Raw genomic sequence first — 21,151 nt, 5'->3', positions numbered from 1 at the left:
AAACCAGTCTGGCATTCATTCTCGATACAGAAGTGCTCAGCACTTGGTTTTACATGATACTCAGAAGAGGCAGTGCTACTTTAACACAGCAAAGTAATGGATTATCAGGTTAATCCTGTTTGTCCAAGGGACACTTGTAAGTGAACATCCAACACTCAAAGACAAGGGATTTTTTGTACTGAAATCAACCCCACAACCCAGCAGCCCTCACAGCAGCAGCAGTATCTGTGTCAGCAGTGACTATGACTGGCACAGAACCAACCTTGGTGCCTCAACAGGCAATACCTTGTGCCAAAACAACAAAAACCAAACTGTTAGATAAACGGCCTGAAGTGTGCAGGAGTCCAGCTCCACTTGACAATAGCCCTTGTAAATACCAGGAGCCATTTCCGTTAAGAATTCTTTGATCAAATCCTGAGATTAGAGGAAACAGGACATCTACTGAGCAAAAACATGTCCTGAAAAACACACAGGAGCTCTTTGAGAGAACTGCCAAGACTCTTGAGATACTTCAGCTTTACAAGGAAGGGTTATGTCTTCTCCCAAGCAGGATTTTTGTCAGTGCCATGAATGACACTGGAGAAGCTGCTCTCAGCTCCAGTGAAACAGTTCCTAGCCCAGATGGTATTTGACAAAATGCCCAAGACTTTAAATGTCAGTTTTGCTCCACAGCTGACCTCTGAAAGCTTCAGGGTTTGATCAAATGCTCAATTAATTAATTAATCTATTATGTCAGTGGACTTTGTATTGTGACCCTGATGAGTCTCCCCATAACACTTTAAAGGCTGAAGAGAAATTCAGCTCGATTTTAAGTCCTCTGCATGTGCACCAAAGAAACTCTGACCCAATGGGGACAGTGCTTGCTGTAGCACCAAATTTTGGGGCTGTTGATGTGCTTTCAAAACTACTCACATCTTAATTATTTGACACAATTTTTAGACAAACCATTGCTTAACTAGAACAAGCCCAAATCAGCATTGTAGGAGGTAAATCATGGGTAGCTATGTGCACTGCATGAAAAATGGAAAACAATTTGTGCAGCTTTCTCAAACAAAGCATAAAATGACCCTGCTGTCCAAAACAGCAACTAAAATGTATTTGAGAATAAAAATGGTAATTTCTATGAGAAGAATCAGCTCCCCAAGTGTTAAACCCCACCGGTATTCTGACCTCATCAAAAAACTGCTGAGTTTTACGCAGTATAAATTTTAATTCTGTCAGCTCCAAGAAGTTTCTCTTCAGAGCCTCCTGGTTGGTGTTGATTTCTTTAAGCTCATTTTCAATTTTCTCAAAGTTTGCCTGGAAGATGTGAAAAGGAGAAAGAAAAAGGACTTAAAGCAATTCCATAATTAAGTGCTGTTCAGTCTGTCAACACACAGAGCTAAGTGAGATGCTTCACATCCCCACCCAACTTGCACGGATTTACAGGTGCATCTCCAGCCTGCTGTGGCACAGATCCAGATCTGCCACATCTGCAGACTTCTCACACTCAGCCAGACTTTTATGGACTGGATTGATAGAGGTTCTTCAAATCAATAAAATCGTGATAAACTTTATGACCCACAACCATAAATCCTGTGGTTCCAGCAGTTTTGGGCTCATTTAAGTGGTGAAATTCCTGCTGAGTATTCTTACTTCTGTATTTGGACAATGTGAGCTGGCAGAGCTGCTGCCAGGGACAGCTGGAGACTGAGCTAATGCCCCCCTGCCACTAAATCCTGCAAGCATCGACCAACAGAGACAATTTCCCCTGTTTCCTTTCAGAGTCAAGTACTAGTTTAAGTCTTAACACATCATTACCTCCAGGTCAATCATGTCACGTGGAAAAGGCACCTCTGGGTTTTCGCCAGTGTCCATGATAGGAATATTTGCCTTCTTAATCTCCTTCTCCACAAACCCTGTCGAGACAGCATTAGAAGTGTTAATTATGGACATTTCAGTGTCAAACAGTTCCCCCAAGCTGCACCTGGCCCCAGCAGCAGCTGATTCCTTCACCTCCTATTCCAAGGTGTCTGATTTGGCCAGAGTTATCTTTCCAGGGGGAGGTGAATCCCTGGAGGCACAGAGCCCTGCCTGTGCCCTCACCCCTCTGCTCCAAACGCTGCCCTGCAGCTTCAGCCTGCCTTCACCGAATTTTTTATTTTTATTTTTAAGCAAAAGCTGCAGAGTCAGAGCCACAACAACCCCACGGGAACGTACGGAGCTTTCGGTCCATCTCCTCGCACCTCCGGACTTCATTGACGAATTTACGGTGGAACACGTTCACGTCGGGGTTCAGCTGCAGGGAGAGACACGGGACTCAGCAAACGCCTACCCCACCGGCCCCGGGCCGGCCGGGGCTCCCGGGGCTCCCCGGGCCGGCCGGGGCTCCCGGTGCTCCCCGGGCCGGCCGGGGCTCCCGGGGCTCCCCGGGCCGGCCGGGGCTCCCGGTGCTCCCCGGGCCGGCCGGGGCTCCCGGGGCTCCCCGGGCCGGCCGGGGCTCCCGGTGCTCCCCGGGCCGGCCGGGGCTCCCGGGGCTCCCCGGGCCGGCCGGGGCTCCCGGTGCTCCCCGGGCCGGCCGGGGCTCCCGGGGCTCCCCGGGCCGGCCGGGGCTCCCGGTGCTCCCCGGGCCGGCCGGGGCTCCCGGGGCTCCCCGGGCCGGCCGGGGCTCCCGGTGCTCCCCGGGCCGGCCGGGGCTCCCGGTGCTCCCGGTGCCGCCACGGCCCCGGTCCCGCGGGGGGCGCAGGGGACACTCACGTCGCGGAACTGGACCTTGCCCAGCTCGCCCAGCTCGCTGACACAGCAGTACGCGGCCTCGGACTGCAGGAACAGCTGGGCCAGGGTCATCTCCTCGCTGCGGAACAGCTCCCCCATGGCGGCGCCGCTCCCGCCGCGGCCTCTGCGGAGATGGGCCGTGAGAACCGGGCCGGGGGCAGCCACCGAGGCCTTCCCGCCTCCGCCGCCCCGTCACAGCCCGGCTGCACCTGGAGCCCGGCCCAGTGCGGTGTCACCGTCACCGTCACCGTCACCATCCCATCCCATCCCGGCCCCGTTCCGTTCCGTTCCGTTCCCCGCCATTACCTGCCGCCGCCGCCGCCGCCGCCTGACCCGAGCCGGCTCCCGTCCGCGCGTCACCGTCCGCGCGGGGCGGTGTCACGCGCGCGTCTCCTGGCGACCGCGCACGGCCCCGCCCCGGAAGTGACGATGCGGGGAGGGCGCCTCGGTGACGTCACGAGCGGTGTCGTGACGTCACCGGGAGCGTGTCCTGGGCCCGGCCTGGTCTCGGTGCGCGGCGCGGGGCAGCGACATCCGAGGCACAAGGGAGGGCGAGGGGCAGCCCCAGATCCGGCGTTCCGCTGGGAGGGATCGGCTGCAGGCTGAGGCTCCCGAGGGGAGGCTGCAGATTCCCAGCCACGGCCTGCTCCTGGGGTGTCCCCGCCGCACAAAAGGGGCTGAGCTGAAGTTAATCCAGGCACAGAAAATGACTCGTGGCGTTCCAGCCCATGGGAATTCCAGCCCAGGGCGACTGCTGTGGGCACAGAGGCACCGAGTGGGGCGCTTCAGCTCAGTGTGAAAAACGCGTATTTCATGATTGGCTCTTCGCAAATATTAAATTGGATACTGTATGTATTGTGTTATATTGATTAGAAGTGCTGTATTAACATTTTAATAGTATGGTAAATGTAGTTTTGTAGTTAAAATAGAGCCTATGTATGTGGGTTTTTTTTTTACTAGCTCAAGCAAGAGATGAGATAATGAAGAAACTCTTCACACAGAGATGACAAGGATGGGGGCCCATAAAGAATTACTGCCTCCTTATCGGAAAAGACAAACATTCTTCCACCTTCTCTCCGTCTGTATGGAACCACCAGGATTAAGGGGAAGAAGTTGACAAAAAGCAGAAAAGTTCTTAATTTGCAAGGAATTTATGCATCATGTATGAGATGTATGAATATGCAACAGGCTACTGCTTTTAAAGATTATTCCTTTGTTCACAAGGCATGCTTATCGGGCTTAAGTGCCCGAGAGCATCCGGACGTCCGTAATTCTTTGCTTTTTATTGTCTTGTAATTGTCCTAACTCTAAATTTTCATTACTCTAATTGTATTACTATTTTTATACCTATTTTCTTATTACTAAACTTTTAAAATTTTAAAAACCAAGCGACTGGCGTTTTTCACACCCAGGAGCAGATTTACATCCCTGGCCTGTGGGTTTGTCTGGTTCTATCCACACTGACCTACTTACTCAGGCAGATATTTTTTTTTTTTTTTATTATTATTCCCAAAGGCACAGAGATGCATTGGAGTCACCCATGGAATGGAAGTCAAACACTTCAAATACCGCCTTTGCTCCACAACTGACCTCTGAAAGCTTCAGGCTTTGATCAAATGCTCAATTAATTAATTAATTAATCAATCTGTTACTTCAGTGGAATTTGTATTGTGACCCCGATGAGTCTCTACATAACACTTCAGAGGCTGAATTCATATATTCAGAATTCCTGCAGAGAAATTCAAGGAGCTCTGGTCCACGTGTGTCCTGCCCTGTACACATTCACCTGTGGAAGCCCGCTCTGGAGCAGGTGACCCCAGGGACAAGCAGCTCTGGGGCCTTTTCTTTTCGTGGAACTCTCAGCAGCAGCAGCAAACACTGGAAATAAACGCTCTGGAAAAACATCCCTCCAGGAAAGAACAGTGTACAGAAAGCAGCCTGTTTTCACTGCGTGACGTAACGGCTGCCGGGGGGGCACGGGGTACAATCCTGTGACCCCAGAGGCACCGGGCCCAGGTCAGTGGGGACGGTGAGCCGTCACGGGGCAGGGACGCAGCAGGGAAAGTGCTGACTGCTGTGAGCATGGTGCATGAGCAATGTCCCTCTGCAGCTGCGGGACATTGTCGGGCTTGCCCAGCGTGTAGCTGGGCTGGATCATTTCTCCAGTGAGCCGGGAGGAGCCCAGGGCTCTCCCTGGTATTTGCCAGCCAGTGGCAAAGGCTGAGAGCAGACTTGGCGTGGCAGGAGGTGCTGAGGGTGAATACCCGTTGTCAGAGCTGTAGAATGAGGGAAGCTGCCACCTTCCCAGCGTGCCCACAGCCTTCCCAAGTGGAGCTCTGTCCATGGGCGCTTGGTTCCCTCTGGCTGAGCAAACCCCAGAACCAGGGAAGGCTCTGGCCCAGGGTCACTCCCAAGATCTGAACTTTCCTTCTCCACATTCCAGACATGTTCAGCTGGGTTGTTGCAAGATCTGGTGGTGCCTCCCCCGTGTCTCCCTGTTTTGAACGATTTAGGGTTTTTACCACTAAATCCACAAGTAATTTGGGCTTTGCTTACAAGCAGTGTACACACACTGCTGTGTGTCCTGCATTTAAAGTCTGGTGACTGGACCTGCAGAAGCCTCAAGGATTGCAGAGCTGGGAGAGCTCCTTCAGGGGGAGTGCCCAGCTGCCTCACTTCAGCAGTGAATTATCCTTCTCTGAGTTAAATCTGTGTGGAGATGGGTTGCACCCTGCACGTACTATTGTGCGCCTCTTGTACATTCATGGGAGGGGGCATTCCTAACATGCAGACTTGTATCTTAGAGAGATTCCAGCCCAGTTTTCATGCTGTAACTTACTGAATTCAAATTGTAGCATTTCTTTAAAATACTGAAATTCAGGCTCTCGTAGTCCTGGGGAGAAAAAACAAACAAACAAACAAACAAACAACAACAACAACAAAAACCAAGCCCAAAAAAAACCCCAAAAAACAAACCTAAGTATTGGCAAAAGGTCTGAAGTTCCAGCTGAACTTCAGCATGTGCAGTTGTTTAAACCAGCCTTCAGTGCACACAGCTGTGCCCAGATGGGGCTGCTTGCTTCCCACTCTCTTCCCAGCAGCTTCCGAGCCGTTTAGTAAAGGATTTTATTTTTTCTTCCTGTTACTTCAGTGCCTTTAGACTGAGAGTAAAGAAGGGGAGGCTGCAGTTCCAGGGCTTTGCATTCCTGGCTGAGCTGTGCTTGTGTTTGCATGCAGAGCCATCGTCTCCCCTCCAACTATTTTAATCATTTCAAAAGGGTGGGTCAGCAGGCATTTGGCAGCGGCTCCTTTTCTATAGCTGAGGTGGAGTCAGCCAATGACCTGCAAGCCTGGAAAATTTTGCAGGGCAGTTCCACTGGACGGCTGTGCGGAGCTGTGCCATTTGAATTTCAGCACAGACACTCACTCACTGCGCTCCCCATTCCTGGCGTGTCTCCCAGTGCGGAGTTTAGCTGAGGCTCGGGCTCAGTTTTCCCTGCTCTCTCCCTGCAGTGACAGCTTCTCCGGGTGAGCCAGGACTCCCGAGCGACCATGGAGGACACCACCTTGCAAATCATCGAGCCACCCACCGTTTCTGAGACCTCGGAGGAGCAAGCGCCCGAGGAGCCCATCAAACCAGACCAGATCAACGGGGTGATGGTGCTGACCCTTCTGGACAAGATCATCGGAGCAGTGGATCAGATCCAGCTGACCCAAACACAGCTGGAGGAGAGACAGCAAGAGATGGATAGCGCAGTGACCAGCATCCAGGGAGAGCTGACCAAGCTGACCAAGGCACACACCACCACCAGCAACACTGTCAACAAAATGCTGGAGAAGGTGCGCAAGGTGAGCGTCAACGTGAAAACGGTGCGGCAGAACCTGGAGAAGCAAGCCGGGCAGATCAAGAAGCTGGAGGCCAATGAAGCAGAGCTCCTGAAACGCAGGAACTTCAAAGTCATGATCTATCAGGTAAGGAACTGTTTCGTTATGTCTTTACATCCTGTTTAGTGGGTGTTTTCTCTGCTGAGGGTCCTGTCAGGCTGCATGTTCGGCCCAGCCCTCTCCCGAACTCCCCAGATTGTCTGGCAGTCCAGACTGGGGCGGGTCCCCCGTTACCTCATTCGTGATTTAACATTTTTTGTGTGTCCTAAGACAAAGTTTGACAGAGTTGTCCCATTTAACAGGAATTTTAATGCAGATAGGGAACTAAGAACTCACTGCAATGGGCCAGAAGTATCAAAATAACCCGATTTAACTGCTTAGCTCAACAAAGAGCAATAGTGCTCTGGGATCTGGAAGGGGGTGTTGTAAATCCATCTGCCAACGTCTCTTCTACCAAGAGACACCATGTGTATGGCTACGTGGAGACCGATGATATTTCAAATTTGTGACATGCATCTGGTAACAAGTGATAGTAACCCCAGCCTCAGGGTTAATCTGTCCAGCCAGGGCAGATAGAGCTGTCAAAGAAAATCCAGCCCAGCCCCCTGAGCTTGGCAGTGCTCACGGCAGCCTTTGCTGAGGGCTTGTACAATTCCCATCTTCTTTCTTCTGCAACCTGCAAGCCTTGTTGTTTGGTCTCGATAACAGCTTTGGTTTGCTTGATGTTCACCCCTGCACTAAGTGTTGGAATTTTCACTTAACATTAAACAAGGAGACAGAGAGGAACGTGATTCTCTCAGGTTTCCTGCCTGGAGTTAGTTTTCTGCATCAGAGCAAACTCTTCTCTTGGGCCAGGGGAGAAAAGTGAGTGAAACAGTTAATGCTACAGTTGAAAGCCTCTGGGTTAATAATAGCCAGCGCTAGGAACAAATGGAGAAGCTTCGAGTGCTGATCATGGGAAGAGAGAGAAGAAAAGCAGAATAAAAGGGAGAATGGTCCTTTCTGTGAGGTTTGAGGGCGAGTGGCTCATGACAGGCTCAGGGCTCGGACACGTACAGGGCCTGTGGGATTTCTTGGTTCAGAGCTTGAGCATTTGTTGTTTTCACAGCTGAAAGGCTGAAATACTTGAGCCTGTTCAGATCATACAGGAAACACAACCAGCTATAGCCAGATAAATGTGTATGAATTTGTTACAAGCCCTTTGGAAAAATAAAATAGAAGCAACAACCACTACAAAATGAGTGGAGGGAATTGTTTAAACATAACATTCCATGTCAGTTACGGAAATAGGTAGGAAGTTGGCAAGGTTCAAGGTCCTTGGGAAGCATCCCAAACATCTGCAGGTTAGTGTTTCATGGGCAGTTTGTGTTGGTTTGCTGCGGCTTATTGATATTGAGCAGAGTTTCTTTTCGAATATGAAAAAGCAATCCTGCTTCTAAAGGCTTGGGGCCTGCCCTTGCTGCTTTGGTGAGGACAGAGCAGCCTCGGATGGCGTTGTTTGGCCAGGGGCTGTGCCAGGGACTTGAGGAATCGTGGAGACATTAGGGGAAGAAATTATGTGGGATTTAGGATAATTTCCCAGCATGGAATTTAGTGTGATTTGAATGTCACAGAGCACAGGTAAGGAATTCTCCAGGTTTGCACCATGTGAAATGGAGCCGTTTGTGCCCTCATGGACGTGCTGGCACTTCCACGGGAGTGGAGCAGAGCCGGCCCCAGTGGGAAAGCATGCAGCGCTGGGGTCCACCCCGGGGGTTAACTGAGCAATTCACTGTGCTTTCCTAACCGTGTCTACAGTTAAAACCAAATAATTACAAAATAACTCTCATCTAATTCAGTGTCTCACTTCTCAGACCCCCACCTACCAAAGCGTCTGTTGGGTTTGTTACTGGTCATGTAATTAATGCTGCAGTGCTGAACGCATTATTGCACCTCTCTGACTCATGGAAAGCTACTTTTCTCAAGCTGGGGGTGACTCCTGTGTGTTTTCAGTTGCTGCGGCAAGAGGTCCAAAGATTTATTAGATTTTTCTTTTGGAGAACAAGAGATAAACTCATCCTTAGAGATATAAAATATTCCATAATCCCAGCGTGGCTGTTTTCGGGTGAGAGATCTGAGCAGAGCAAGAGTCCTGTTCTAATAAGGTGAACCTCATTGCACAGTTCTGCAGTTGGAAGAAATAAATGAGGTAAAGATAAATGAGCTCTTTGCTGGTTCTTGATGTTTGATTATTCTCTCAGCATTGAGTCCTGGGGCTTCAGCCATTGTGGAGGGATTATTTCGGGAGTGCAAATAAGACCTTTTGCACCTTGGAGGGAAGTCAGACTACCTGTGAGAATTGTGTTTTGCTTGCTGTAGATTAGGAGGAGATGAAAACCAAATTTTTATCAGGGAAAGCCTGGCCTGTGGCATGATCCTGAGCACATCTGCTGGGGCGGTTTCAAAATCTGGGAGAGAAAGTGCAGGGCTGGATATCACTCCCATGTCCTGGCTGAGGGGAGGTATTGAGCAGGACATTTCAGGCATCATTCTCAGTCCCATCTGTGCTTGTGTTTTCTCACTTGCTTACCCTCTTTGAGCTGATTTTGCCCGGAGCTGGTCTGATTTCTCCAAGTTAAGAGTTTTTGTATAGACTTAACGTAGGGAATTAGATCAATTCTTTAGAATAAAACTCGAAAACAACCGTACCCCTCCAAATTGCCCCATCTTTCTCTTTTGAAAACTTGCCGAGCCAAAGCAGAGGTGACAGCTTTGACAGGCCACTGTGTACGAAGACGTTCAGTGCAGAACTTACCTTCCTAAAAAGTCTGATGTCAGTGAGTGCCTGCACTGCTCAGCAGCCCCTGGGAACAGAGCTCAGAGCTTCCTTTGTGCCTCTGTCCCAGGCTCCTGTCTTTCACAGAAATCAGGACACCAAAAAATTCCGTGAGAGCGGTTGCTAATAAAAACAAACTAAAGTGACTTCATCCCAAATCTCCTGGTTTTAGGATCCTGAACATGGGGCTGGTTACTACAGTTCATGGTTAAATAATGGATGTCCTGTGCAAGCAGCTACTGCTCTGAAACCAGACTTTGTGCCGCGTTCAGCTGGAGAGTGGCACGTGGCAGTTTATGTAAGCTTGGCATTTTCCTCCAAACTGTTTTTGACAATTAAACTTATTCCTGCAAATTCCAAAGGCTGATTTTGTTACAACCGGACAAACCCCTGCAGCACTCGGCACGCACACGGAGTATTGAATTTCCAAAGTGTGCCGCTCCTTTATTTTGAGGCTCGTGTGGGCGCCGAGCTCTGGGAGCTCTGGCTCGGGATGTGCAGTGTTTTTGTTGGGAAGAGCAGCCTTTGTCTGAGGGGTGTGGGTGAGTGCTCCCCACACTGTCCTGTTGGGAGGCTCTCGTGGGGCTCATCTGCTCTTCAGGGGGCTTTGGTGGCCGCTCTGAGCTGTGTGAGATGTGAGTTTTCCGTGGGAAGGGCTGTGCTGTTGGGAGAGCAGGGTGGGACCTGGATCCCAGCCATGCAGCGTTGGGTGGGTAGGGCTGGGCAAGGAAATATAAATAGCCCAGCCTGGCTTTGTGCTCGCGTGGGCCTTATACGGACGGGAGACTGTACATCGAGAGAAGGAGGGGTAGATTTCAAACCCACACATTAGTGTGACAGATTCAGGGGCCAGAACTGAACTGCCTCAGTTTTGGGTCTCTGCTCCTCAAAAGAGTGCCGAAAAAGACATGAGCAGGGACCCCCAGGGCATACAAACCCACTGCCCACGGGCTACAGCCTTTCTCCACTGCCCAAACAGAATGGCAGCTGCCCTAAGCTATGGTTTTGTTTCAAATTAATAATTCAGAAACTCATTCATGATGAGTCTAATGGCAGTGGAACATTGACAAGAGCCAGCAAGATCCGCAGCCCTGAGGGACAGCCTGGATGGGTGACGTGCCTGCAGTTCAGTGCAGCTTGCCCAGCTACCAGCATTAAAAAGTAAATAGGAATTTCCAAAGCAACTTTGGTGACAGCACTGGGATAGTCACAGGCACCAGGTACCCACGGGGTGCTTTTCCTGCAAGACCAGCTGGCTCCACGTGGCTGAGAGCTCTCTGTGCTGGAACATCCATCCCTCTTCCCAGTGGGTCACAGCAGGGATTTGCAGTGCAGCAGGCACTGTATTTATTTTCTGATAATACTTTAAAATAAAAAGTGGGTTTCACTTTCACTGCAAATCCAGTCTAAAGCAGCTCCTGTCAGTGCTGCCTCCATTGCAGGGGGACCACATGAATATCCCAATGTACAACAATCTTGCATATTCTCTGCATATTATGGAACTATAAGAGTTTCAAGATGATAATTCAGAGGAGACCGAGCCTTAAAAAAAGTCAGGATGTTAATAGCTCTGACTCTTAGGATTTCTTTTAGTGTAGATTACCAGTCTACCAGCAGACAACTCTGGAGCATGGATTTCTCTGTTGCAGTCTAGTATCAACTGCATTAATATTTCATTGCTCAGCTATTATTTATAAGCAGCTGGTGCCAGAAGTGTTTGCTTTGCTAAAATCCTTTCACCATTATAGTTCCAGGCTGAGCTGTGCAGCCATAAATTGTCTCAGAGCAAAGGGCCAGAGGCTGCCCAGCCATTGGGATAGGGTTAGATTGGATGAGTAGTGGCTCATGAAAACAAACCCGAGGTAATATCCCTCCTATCACACATTACTCCTTCAGGCCTCTCATGTGCACAACCCAGAAGACAGAGCAATGACTTATAAACTATTCAGCAACAGGCTTAGCCCTCTTTTATCCCATTTGGGATTGTCCTCTTGATTCTGCAAGATCTCCTACAACTTACAGGGCAGCTGAAGGATTGTGGGTCCACTGTCCAGCCGCGAGATAGACAAAGAGCAGAAACAAAATGTGCAGTATCAGTAAAGGAAAATCAAATATTTAGAATAAAAAGTCTCAGGATGTTTAGTCTTCAGCTTTATGTGAGGATGCAAATGTTAGTGTCTGCAAACGATCTGTAATACAAATCCCTTTTTTGCTGCTTTGCTGTTCAGGAGCAGCTCCGGAGTCATCAATCAGCTCAGACAGATTTATCCGGGAGGAGTAGATGTGAGAGCAAAGCCAGAGGTACAAACAGACTGATAACGGCATCAAAAAATTTTAATGCTGTCAGAGGGGGAAAAAAGCTCCCTTTCACTCTCAATCTATTTACTTTTCTGTTTCCTACAGCTCTCCCTCTCTTCTAACTCACTAAAGGCAAAGCATTTTTCCAAGCACAGCCTCCTCCTCTCCCCACCCTCCCTCCCTTCCTTTGCACCAGCTCTGATGCCTGTCCCAGGTGGCTGTTTCTCACAGCTCATGAAACAGATCCATCTTTTCAGACACAGCTTCCTCACAGGGTAACTGGATGTGCCTGATAGAAAGAAGTGCCAGGTGGATTGTACAACACCCAGAATTATAGAGGCTGGGAGGACTCTGCTACTCAGGGAGATGATACTAGAGAATGAACTATTTAGTCCTCTAACATTTACCTAATCCCAACCCGATTTGCTTTATCCCCTCATATTTTAGCTCTTTTTATCTCAGCAGTATTCCTTGGTGACTTCTTACTGCAGGACTCAAGTCTCGTCTCTAAGGCTTGAGGCTTCTTTTTTCATGAACCTCTTGGCACTATTGGACACAAACTTTGTCCAACCCTTGGAACCCAGAGTCAAGGCCATGCCTGACTTTGCTGTGTCACTGGGTGCAGAGATCTGGGAGCTGCTGGGAATTATCTGGCGCTGGTTTAGGGTAATGTCAGTACGTGACAAAACCAGCGGATAGAGTTCTGGAGTTGCACCCGCCTGTTTCAATCTCTGCAGTCTCTGCACTTGAATCAATAAACACAGGAGGTTAAAAACACCACCTTTTTTTCATGATCTTACACTTACAAGCAAACTCTGAGTTCAGCTACACCACAGCAAAGGGAGACATGTTCCCAACAGGTGACACTAAATCCCTGTGATCGTGAGCAGAGTCTGGCCCTGTGCAGTGTCAGTAGGAATGTGCCTGAACCCACAGAAGGGATCCTGTGTCTCCTGGGGCCTTCTGAATCAGAGATGGACACTGCTCCATCTCACAGATCTTTGCTGACTCTTTTTTCTGTCAAATTCTGCTTCCTGGCTTCTCCCTTTACTAAAAGGTACCCCTGTGCCTTTTCTCTCTGCCTGTTCTGGTGCTAACCTGGATCACTGTTGTTCTTAATCAGATTCCCAGAAGGAACAGGTAAGTGTTTCCATTGTGCTTCCTTTCCCCGGCCATTGAAACGCAGTTTTCCTCATCTTAGCCCGAGAAGATGCCACGGGTATGCCTTGAGTCTTCGCCAGGGACTGCCCTCTGAGCCCACCCCGTGGAGACAGGCCCAGGGCAGCAGAAGACACGCGAGGAGGCAGCAGTTTAGGGCCTCGTCAGCGGCACCCCCTGAAGATTACTCTGAACCTCTTCGAAGCTCTGGGAGCTGCTGATTCTGAGCCTTTGCTTCTGGCCTGCTTGGGGCTGCCTCGGGCTCTCAGACCTCCAAGGCTGATCCTGCTGCTGACTAACTAATGTGCTTGCTGCATGAGCGTGGGTGTGAGGAGCTGGGATTTTCCCTCAGGCGATCTGGGAGGGAGAAGCTGCTGGGTGGCTTGCATGAAGGGCAAGTGGCCAGGGGCAATTGGCTCTGCTGGCATCTGCTGTGACTGGGCAAATCCCACCTGTTCTTTGAGCTGCCATTTCTCCCAGTGAAAGACAGCCCTGGAACACCCACCTCCTCAGGCTTCTTGTGAGCATTAGTTTGTGATTGTGATATGGTTTGAAGTTGTTGTTTTAAACAGGTAAAACAGGCAGAGAGCACAAACTGTGACATAAACTTCCAATGCCTCAGGCAGCCCCTGCAGCATCTCCCATTTCTGTCTGGCCACAGCCCCTGGCGCTGCTTGCTCAGAGTCAGGTCCTCCGCACACTGACTTTAGCTGCTGTTCGTATAACATTTTGGCCACAAGGCCACAGTGGCCTGTTGCCTTCCTGTCATTGTGCGGCTACTGGAAAAAACACCCCAAGTTCCATCTGCCCTTTGGGGGTCACCCAGCAATGTGTGCAGCACTGTCCAGTGGGAATGGCCACTTGGGTGGACAGAACTATTCCAGGAGCCAGGTGAGGGTGAACCAGATCCAGGAATTGTGATCTGGGCAAAGCTTCCAGGGAAAATTTCTCCTTTTCAAGGAGAATGTCAGATATAATTTTGTGTGTGTGTGTTCTAGCAATAAAAGAAAAAAAAAATCTAGCAATCTAGCAGTTTCAGTCTCCACAGAAAAGGTCTGTTCCACAAAGGTTCTGGAGAGAAAAGCACAGTCCCCTCTGTGCAAGACACTCCTGAGCTCCTGAGCCCTGCTATGTTCAGGGTGCTTCTCAGGCATGCTGTTGTTATTCAGGAATAGCTGAATTCTCCTTCCCATGACACTGCTGGAAGGTCAGCACAAAACAGTGTCCTCTGAGGCCTGGCACAGCCGAGCAGTTATCATGGAAACGGGAGAGCAGAACTTGTTCTCCCCTGGCACAGTTTGACCTGATCTGGAGGGCTGTTTGCTGCCCAAGCTCCTCCTAGTCCTCCCCTGCCTTTCCGCGGCCAGGGCCAGGCTGTGCTGCCCTGAGCGGACAGAGGGAGGGCTGGGGTGCAGGAGGGGCTACAGGCTCTAGCTCACCCAGCATTGGGATCAGCCCGCTTTGGTCATAGTGGAGCCCAGGAATGTGAGCTGGTCATTTTCTGCATGTTATGGCTGCAAATATCAACCAAACTCTCTGTTTGTGCTGTTGCAGTTGTGTAAAAATAACGGAGTGAAATGAATTGCAGATGTGATTTGCATGCGCATGTGAGAACCTTCCATTAAACCTTCCAACTGGAGACCAGAGTGGCCGGGAGTGCTGGGACTCTGTTTCTTGCACACTGACCGGGAATGCAGCTCAGCTCTGTGTCTCCTTGGCCTTTTATACGCCAGGGGAAGTGTTTACGTGTGTTGTAGCAACCAGGCGGGTGTCCATGGCCGTGGGCTGCGGGTGACTCACTGCCAGGGAACTCGAAAACAATGTCAGATAAAAGCCCACTCAGGGGAGCCGAGGAGAGACTGCTGAGGATCCAACAGCTCGGAATTGTTTGAAGTAGGAGGACACAGAGCAGCTGGCAGCCAGCTGCCCTTGGGGCTGGCTGTGAGCACTGGGGCCCCTCTGGGTGCCCACAAGTCCACAGATGGACTGGCCCAGTGCCAGGGAGCTTCCCAAAGCACAGCTCATCCCAGGAGGTCTGTGTGACAGGGATAATGCAGGCTCCCTGTCCCTGTCCTGCTGCTGGGTGCAGCTCTACACTGTACACAGAGCAGGACCAGAGTTTGCTGCTGCTGGTACCAAAATCTTCTGAAAAATGTTGTTTACCCGCTGTCCTTGTGCCAGTTGGATCGAAGCAGAGAGGACAGAACTGGTTTGCTTCTGCTGATTGGGAGCCAGGTTTTGAACACCCCAACAAGCAGGGATGCCAAGACCCACGATTTTGGACTCGCCCACTTCAGGATCAGTGTTTTCCAAGTAAAAATAGAATGCCTGGTGTTAAAAATGTGGCTCAACTGGATGAGTCATGAGTGAAATGAAGTGCAGAGCGCATAGTGCCTTGCTCGGACAGAGCAGGGATTTGTGCAGCAGCCAGCCTGGGATGGTTCTTGATTGTTCCAGTCATGTCCCATTATCCTCCACGCCTGTGTCTGCGGGCATGTCCTGCCCACACCAGGCAGTTCCCCTTCGCCTTCCCCACTGGAGAAACCTCCTGGGCAGTGCCTGGGTGCAGGGGGGAGGTACATGCAAGGGATGCTCAGCAGAACGTGCTGGTCCCCATTAAGATGTGCCAGAATTGTAGATGTTCTTGCACCAGCTGTGCTGTGCCTGAACGCACAGGAATAATCCCTGAATGCAGGTGAGCTTGGACTCTGGGGACTGTCCCTTAGCACACTGCTGAAAATCCTCCAGTGGTCCCCCAGCTGGTTATCTACTGGTCAGATCAGCAATCAGTGAGGAAGAGGTGGGCTGAGGGTAGGAAATGCAGGAATTACACCATGCCTAGGAGAGAGAGGTCGGGAGCAGGACATGAAGGGTTTCCCAAACACAGCTGGAGAAAAGCTCTTGGAAAGAGTCCCAAGGGGGGAGGCTGGGATCCTCACATATGAGAAGGGCTGTGTTCCCTGTGTGCCTCTGGGTCTGATCCATGAGGTGCCTCCTGACAGAGGCAACAGCAGAGCTGTGAGTGCTGCGAGGCTGGGCTTGGGCTGTGGGGATGGAGCAGGGCCGGCAGAGTGGGAGAAGTGCCTGAGTGCAGCCTGTGGGATCACAGAGCTGGGCAGCTGTTGCTCTCCAGGTGAAGTGCAGGATTAGGGAGAGCTGCAGGCACCCCAAGAGGGGTTGCTCCCACTGTCCCATGTATCCAAAGCTGCTGCTGGCCATGTCTTTGTGGCTGTGAGGCAAGAGCTGCAGGATGCTGCTGAGGTTGGATGGGAGCATTGCTGGCACAGCCCACCCCATCACATCAGAAAATTCAGTCAAGAGCTGGATATACTGGTGTAGCACGAGGAAAGGTTGTTATTTATGTGACAGACGTGGAGTTTTTGAGGTGGTGTTTCTTTCTGCAAACACATATTCTGGAGCTCACAAGGGGCTGATAGGATCAGGGTTTGCAGGATATGGCCCATTTCCAGGGAAAGCCGTGCCAGGCGAGAGGGGGATGCCTTTGTTCTGGCTCATTGTGTTGCCTCAGAGGGAAGGAAGTGGCTGGAGTTCCTGATGTTCTGCTGGCTGGGCAGGGTCCCTGGAATTTTCTGGGATTGCTCTGGCAGGTGTTGTTGTGGAGAACAGGATCCCTGCCTCCTCTGTGGTGTGAGTTTGCCCTGGACTGACCTGGCCCTCTGGAGATCATGTATATTGTTTTCTGCTGAAGTCGCTCATCAAATGAAGAAAACACATGTTGGCCACTCCACCTCAATCTCCACAAAGTATATGAGACCTGACCTGTGATCTGGAGGGTGAAGAACTTCACCCAGCACAGTTTTCTGCTCTGAAGAAAACCCAGAATGAAAGCTCTGCTCCAGCAGGCTCTGTGCTTTCACCTCAGACACTGCAGCCCATGCCATCCTCACTGAGCCCAGTGCTCCATGGAGCTGGCTTTTCACTGTTCCCAAAAGTTTCTCCAGATGCCCTTGTGCTTCCAGAACTTCAGCTGGCCCAAGGAACAGTACCTGAACTTGGGAAAAAATGAGAAAGCAGCTGAGAGCCTCTGGATTTCACGCAGGTGAAGCTGTGCTGGAGTCACGTATTCAATGAGTTGTGTCACTTCTCCAGGGGTGCAAGGGAAGACAGGGCTGAGGACAGTGCAGAGGGCTGGGGACAGCTACCGTGTCTGCAGGGAGGGCATCTCCTCCAGCCTCTGTCCAGGAGCTCAGGCCAGAGCCACAGAGTGGCAGTGACCTTGGTCAGGCAGGGCAGTGGCGTGGGGTGGGACAGTGCTCAGGGTGAGGGTGTGCACACACGCTGTCCCTTCCGGCGCTGAGCAGGGACCGGGATGTTCTGTCCCACAACAGCACCAGGAACACCCCTCCTCATGCCTGAGGGAACAACCATCCCCGTGTCCTGGCTCTTGGCACCTGTGCAGCTCCTTCATGCACGGCTGCAGTGGAGCAGTGGCAGCTGCTGTGACACGCAGAGCATGGGAGGTGTCACAGCAAAGTCACCCTCCTGGGTCCCAGGGCACCTCCCCAAGCTGGGGCAGGCAAATCACTGCTGGTGTTCCAGGGTTTGCCACGGACTTCAAGCACTTGGGGTACACCAGGGACTGCCCTTTGATTTCCCTGGGCCTGGTTCCTGCCAGTGCAGGACGGGAATCACATCCTTGCTCTGTTCTGCTGCTGCCTGCCCCAGGGCTCAGAATGGCACCTGGCTGTCCTGCTGCCCAGGCTCTTCTCCAAACCTCAGCCCAGCAGTTCCGCATGCTGTGTGCCCGTTCCACACATTGCCCTTTGGCTGCTGCTGGATTTCTGACAGGCTGGTCCTGGCAGCTCCCACCTCTCCCACCCAGCTCTGTAGATTAAAACTGCTTGGACAATAAATTTCCGAGCGTGAGCTGCAGCCCTGCAGCTGTGACGCTCGCTGCAGTGATGGGCTATTTCCAGCCTGTCCTGGGAACAGAGAGGTGAATCACTGCAGCAGCTACGCATGCTATGTGCTGCTCAGATGAAAACCAATCCCACTCCAGACCTGTGCCCCTCTCCCAGGAACATGCTTGTCCTCTGCCACTGGGATCAGGAACTTGGCTGGCTCAGGCTCACGGAGAAGCTGAATGAATCCTGCCCTGTCCCAAGTAGAGCTGTGTCTCCGTGCAGACCAGGCCGTGTGAGTTGGGACCACTGTCTCCACCATCTCCAGATATGGACTCGGGCAAATTCTCTAACTTATTCCCCAGTGGAGAAATAGGAAAACCAGGGCAGCCTGCTGCATCCCAAGAGATGTCCCAGCCTCACATCTGGATCCTGAGGCCTTGGGAAAGTCTGAGTGTAGTCTGGGGGCAGCCAGGACAGAGTGAGCACGCTGGTGCTGTGGCCAGACTCAGCTCTGGCTGTGCCTCTGCAGCCTTGTGCCATGCTCGGGGCTGCAGCTGGACCTGGCCAGGCTGGAGACCTGAAAACCACAGTCCTGGTGGCCCACATGTCCCTGGAGTGAGGGGCTGTGATGGCCAGGTCCGGGATAAAGATGAAACTGGAGGGCACAGGACTGTGACACGGGCAGAGGAAGAAGGGAAAAGGCTCCAGTTTTAGTGCTGGGCTGCCTTTCCCATAATTCTGGTGTCACAGATGAATTTGGAGCCGGCCTAGGGTGAGCAGAGCTGGTGCCTGAGTCCTGGTACGGGAGAGTCCTAAGCAGATCCTCTTCACAATAACTTATCAGCTGAAGTAAGGGAGGATGAGCCCAGGCCTGAGGTACCTGGGTGTGTTTAGCTGGGTGGAGGCCGATGTCCCTGTGGCGCCGTGAGAGGGCTGGCTCCAGGGTTGCCGGTGTCTGTGTGTCTCACTGGCTCCGCTCTGTGTCTTGCAGGATGAAGTGAAGCTCCCATCTAAACTGAGCATCAGCAAGTCCCTAAAGGAAGGTGAAAAGCTGGAGAAGGAAGGTGAAGGTGAGGAGGTCCCTGTGGGTGAGGACCACGCGGAGGAGGACCACATCCAGCTCTCCTCGGATGAGGAGGTGGAGATTGAAGAGATTATCGAAGAGTCACGGGCAGAACGCATCAAAAGGAGTGGCATGAAAAGGGTGGATGACTTTAAGAAGGCATTCTCAAAGGAGAAGATGGAAAAGACTAAACTAAAGACCAAGGAAAACCTGGAGAAGACCCGTCACAACTTGGAGAAGACCCGCCACAACTTGGAGAAGAGGATGAACAAGCTGGGCACTAAAATTGTGACTAACGAAAGGAGGGAGAAGATGAAGAGCTCTCGGGACAAACTGAGGAAGTCTTTCACCCCTGACCACACCATCTACGCCAGGTCCAAGACAGCTGTCTACAAAGTGCCACCTTTCACTTTCCATGTCAAGAAAATAAGAGAGGGTGAGGTGGAGGTGAAAGCAACAGAGCTGGTGGAGGTTGGTGGAGAGGAAGGAGAAAATTCAGATCTGATGCGTGGGGAAAGCCCCGACATGCACACCCTGCTGGAGATCACAGAGGAGACTGACGCGGTACTGGTGGACAAGAGTGACAGCGAGTAGGACGGGCTGCAGAGCACAAGGGTTGTGGATGACACCTGAACACAATATCACTCACATTTCGAGCTCTCCCTGCCCTGGAGCCCCAGGGAAGTGTACACGATGCATCTTTCTTACCCTGCAGAGCCAATGCCGATCCCCTGCCCTGCTTGTACAAGGTGTATTTTATATTTTAGTTTTAGCACATAAACATTAAGAACACGGAACTGTTTTTCTTACACTACTAAATCACCCTCGGAGACCATTCCTGCTGCAGCCTCCTTGCCCTACACCTGAAGATGTGCTTTGAGTGACAGGGCCCTGACCCAGCTGGAGAGTGCTGATCCCAAGAAGCTGTACAGCTGAAAGTTCAAGAGACCTCCATAAGAAAAACTCGGTGTCAAGAAAGCTTCCTGCAAATAGTCTACCAGCCCACACCACCCAGCCCCTGTGCCAGGCTGTGCAGCCACCCTGCAGGCAAGAAGACTCCCAGCACCCAAACCGGCTGCTCCTTCGGGGGACCAGAGGAACTGGGATGCAGCCGGTGCACGGGGATGGGGGAAGAGCCGAGCAAATGGGCAGCACGTGGCAAAGCTGAGCTGGCGTGGGGCAGGTGGGGCTGCTCCTCTCTGCCCTCCCAAGGACTGGGTGACCTTTGCACGAAGCCACCCTGCAGCTGGGCCTGCCGTGGGCGCCTGCGGGGTGTCACACAGCTGGGGCCCTCTGCTCCTCCCCGCTGTGCCCCGGGGCCGTGGCAGGAACAGCGCGCAAGCTGCAGGCTTCCCACACAGGTCACGGATCTGCCAGAGATCCAGGGTCCATGGCGAGTCCCAGGGGCAGGGAGCAGCATGGAGGTGGGGTGCTGGGTCTGCTCCCTCCACAGCCACAGAGGTGGTGGCAGCAGGCAGTGGGGTCCACGCTTGCTGCCCTGGGAGAGGGGGACACCCAGGCAGTGATGCTGGAGCAGCTGCCCCAGCTAGGGACTTGTTTCCAGAGGGATGTGGGATTCACTGCTGCCATGTGAGGCTCTAGACCATCAGAAAGAGGCCTTGACACCTGTCTAGCAGCGGACCTTGAGCATTTCTGAGCGTCTGCTTTCTGCAGGGGTCCTGGCACAGCTCAGGCTCATGCCTATGCCCATGTCCTGTGCTTTCCTCCCTGTGTCCTGCTTTCTGCAGCTTCACTCCGTGCCCTGAGGCAGCACGAAGGCAGCACACGGAAGTTTGGGGGCTCTGCCTGGCTCAGCCCCCGCTGCAAGCCCCAGCCCCTCATTCCCCATCCTGCTCCCCCAGCACGAGGCTGCTGCTGTTCACGTAACCCAATATATAAACTTGCTTTACCTTTAAGAATTATTTTCCTTCAAATTGTCCAGTGCTGTCCCGGCCTCGGGGTCCTGCCACAGCTTCCCTCCCCACAGAAGGTGTGACCGGTCGGTTCCGTGTGCCGGCTGCAGGCAGCCCCGAGGCTCCCGGTGTGGGGAGGCACTGGGCACCGGCTCTTGGCTGCTGGTGGTTCCCGGCCCCGTGCGGACCCCAGCCCGCAGGTCACCTGCCCTCACGGAGCCTCCTGCGGGCCCACAGGCAGTTTTCACACGGGTTTTCTCTGAGCTGCGGGGCCGGGACAGCAGGGCCAGGGCGGCAGAAGCCCGGGTGATCCTCGCCCGTCCCTGGCTGTGCCCAGGCAGCAGCGCAGCAATAAAGTCTCTTTTGTAAACCACCAGTGTGCAGCCTGTCCGCGGCACCG

The 21,151-nt window shown here is 52.1% G+C and overlaps 3 protein-coding genes across 7 annotated transcripts in view; 1 reads left to right on the top strand and 2 right to left on the bottom strand.

The window, feature by feature from the left end:
• Nucleotides 1–21,151, bottom strand: part of ODAD4 (outer dynein arm docking complex subunit 4) — a 241,591-nt gene that overhangs the window by 16,546 nt on the left and 203,894 nt on the right. The gene's annotated exons all lie outside the window — the stretch shown is intronic.
• The window catches only part of ATP6V0A1 (ATPase H+ transporting V0 subunit a1), a 65,514-nt gene that overhangs the window by 23,391 nt on the left and 20,972 nt on the right, over nucleotides 1–21,151 (bottom strand). For all 5 annotated transcript variants that reach the window (XM_068212321.1, XM_068212317.1, XM_068212318.1 and 2 more), the window contains exons 2-5: nucleotides 2,737–2,882; nucleotides 2,200–2,278; nucleotides 1,801–1,898; nucleotides 1,171–1,299 (exon numbers count right to left, since the gene is read on the bottom strand). In XM_068212321.1, coding sequence (XP_068068422.1) covers nucleotides 1,171–1,299; nucleotides 1,801–1,898; nucleotides 2,200–2,278; nucleotides 2,737–2,853 — 423 coding nt within the window. In that variant the 5' untranslated portion in view covers nucleotides 2,854–2,882. The remainder of the gene's footprint in view (nucleotides 1–1,170; nucleotides 1,300–1,800; nucleotides 1,899–2,199; nucleotides 2,279–2,736; nucleotides 2,883–21,151) is intronic.
• On the top strand, nucleotides 5,746–21,127 carry CAVIN1 (caveolae associated protein 1). The gene is made up of 2 exons (XM_068212367.1): nucleotides 5,746–6,726; nucleotides 18,767–21,127. The coding sequence occupies exons 1-2, from the start codon at nucleotides 6,307–6,309 to the stop codon at nucleotides 19,430–19,432; spliced, it is 1,086 nt and encodes a 361-aa protein (XP_068068468.1). The 5' UTR covers nucleotides 5,746–6,306; the 3' UTR covers nucleotides 19,433–21,127.

Source organism: Anomalospiza imberbis, chromosome 22 (genome assembly GCF_031753505.1).
Source record: "Anomalospiza imberbis isolate Cuckoo-Finch-1a 21T00152 chromosome 22, ASM3175350v1, whole genome shotgun sequence".
Lineage (NCBI taxonomy): Eukaryota > Metazoa > Chordata > Aves > Passeriformes > Viduidae > Anomalospiza > Anomalospiza imberbis.
This window is presented reverse-complemented; position numbering and strand designations above follow the sequence as displayed.

What these genes read in the sequence shown, in the direction of transcription:
- CAVIN1 (XM_068212367.1), top strand. Translation starts at nt 6,307, where the DNA reads ATGGAGGACACCACCTTGCAAATCATCGAGCCACCCACCGTTTCTGAG. An exon ending in TCAAAGTCATGATCTATCAG is followed by an intron (nt 6,727 to 18,766) that starts GTAAGGAACTGT and finishes TGTGTCTTGCAG; the next exon opens with GATGAAGTGAAGCTCCCATC.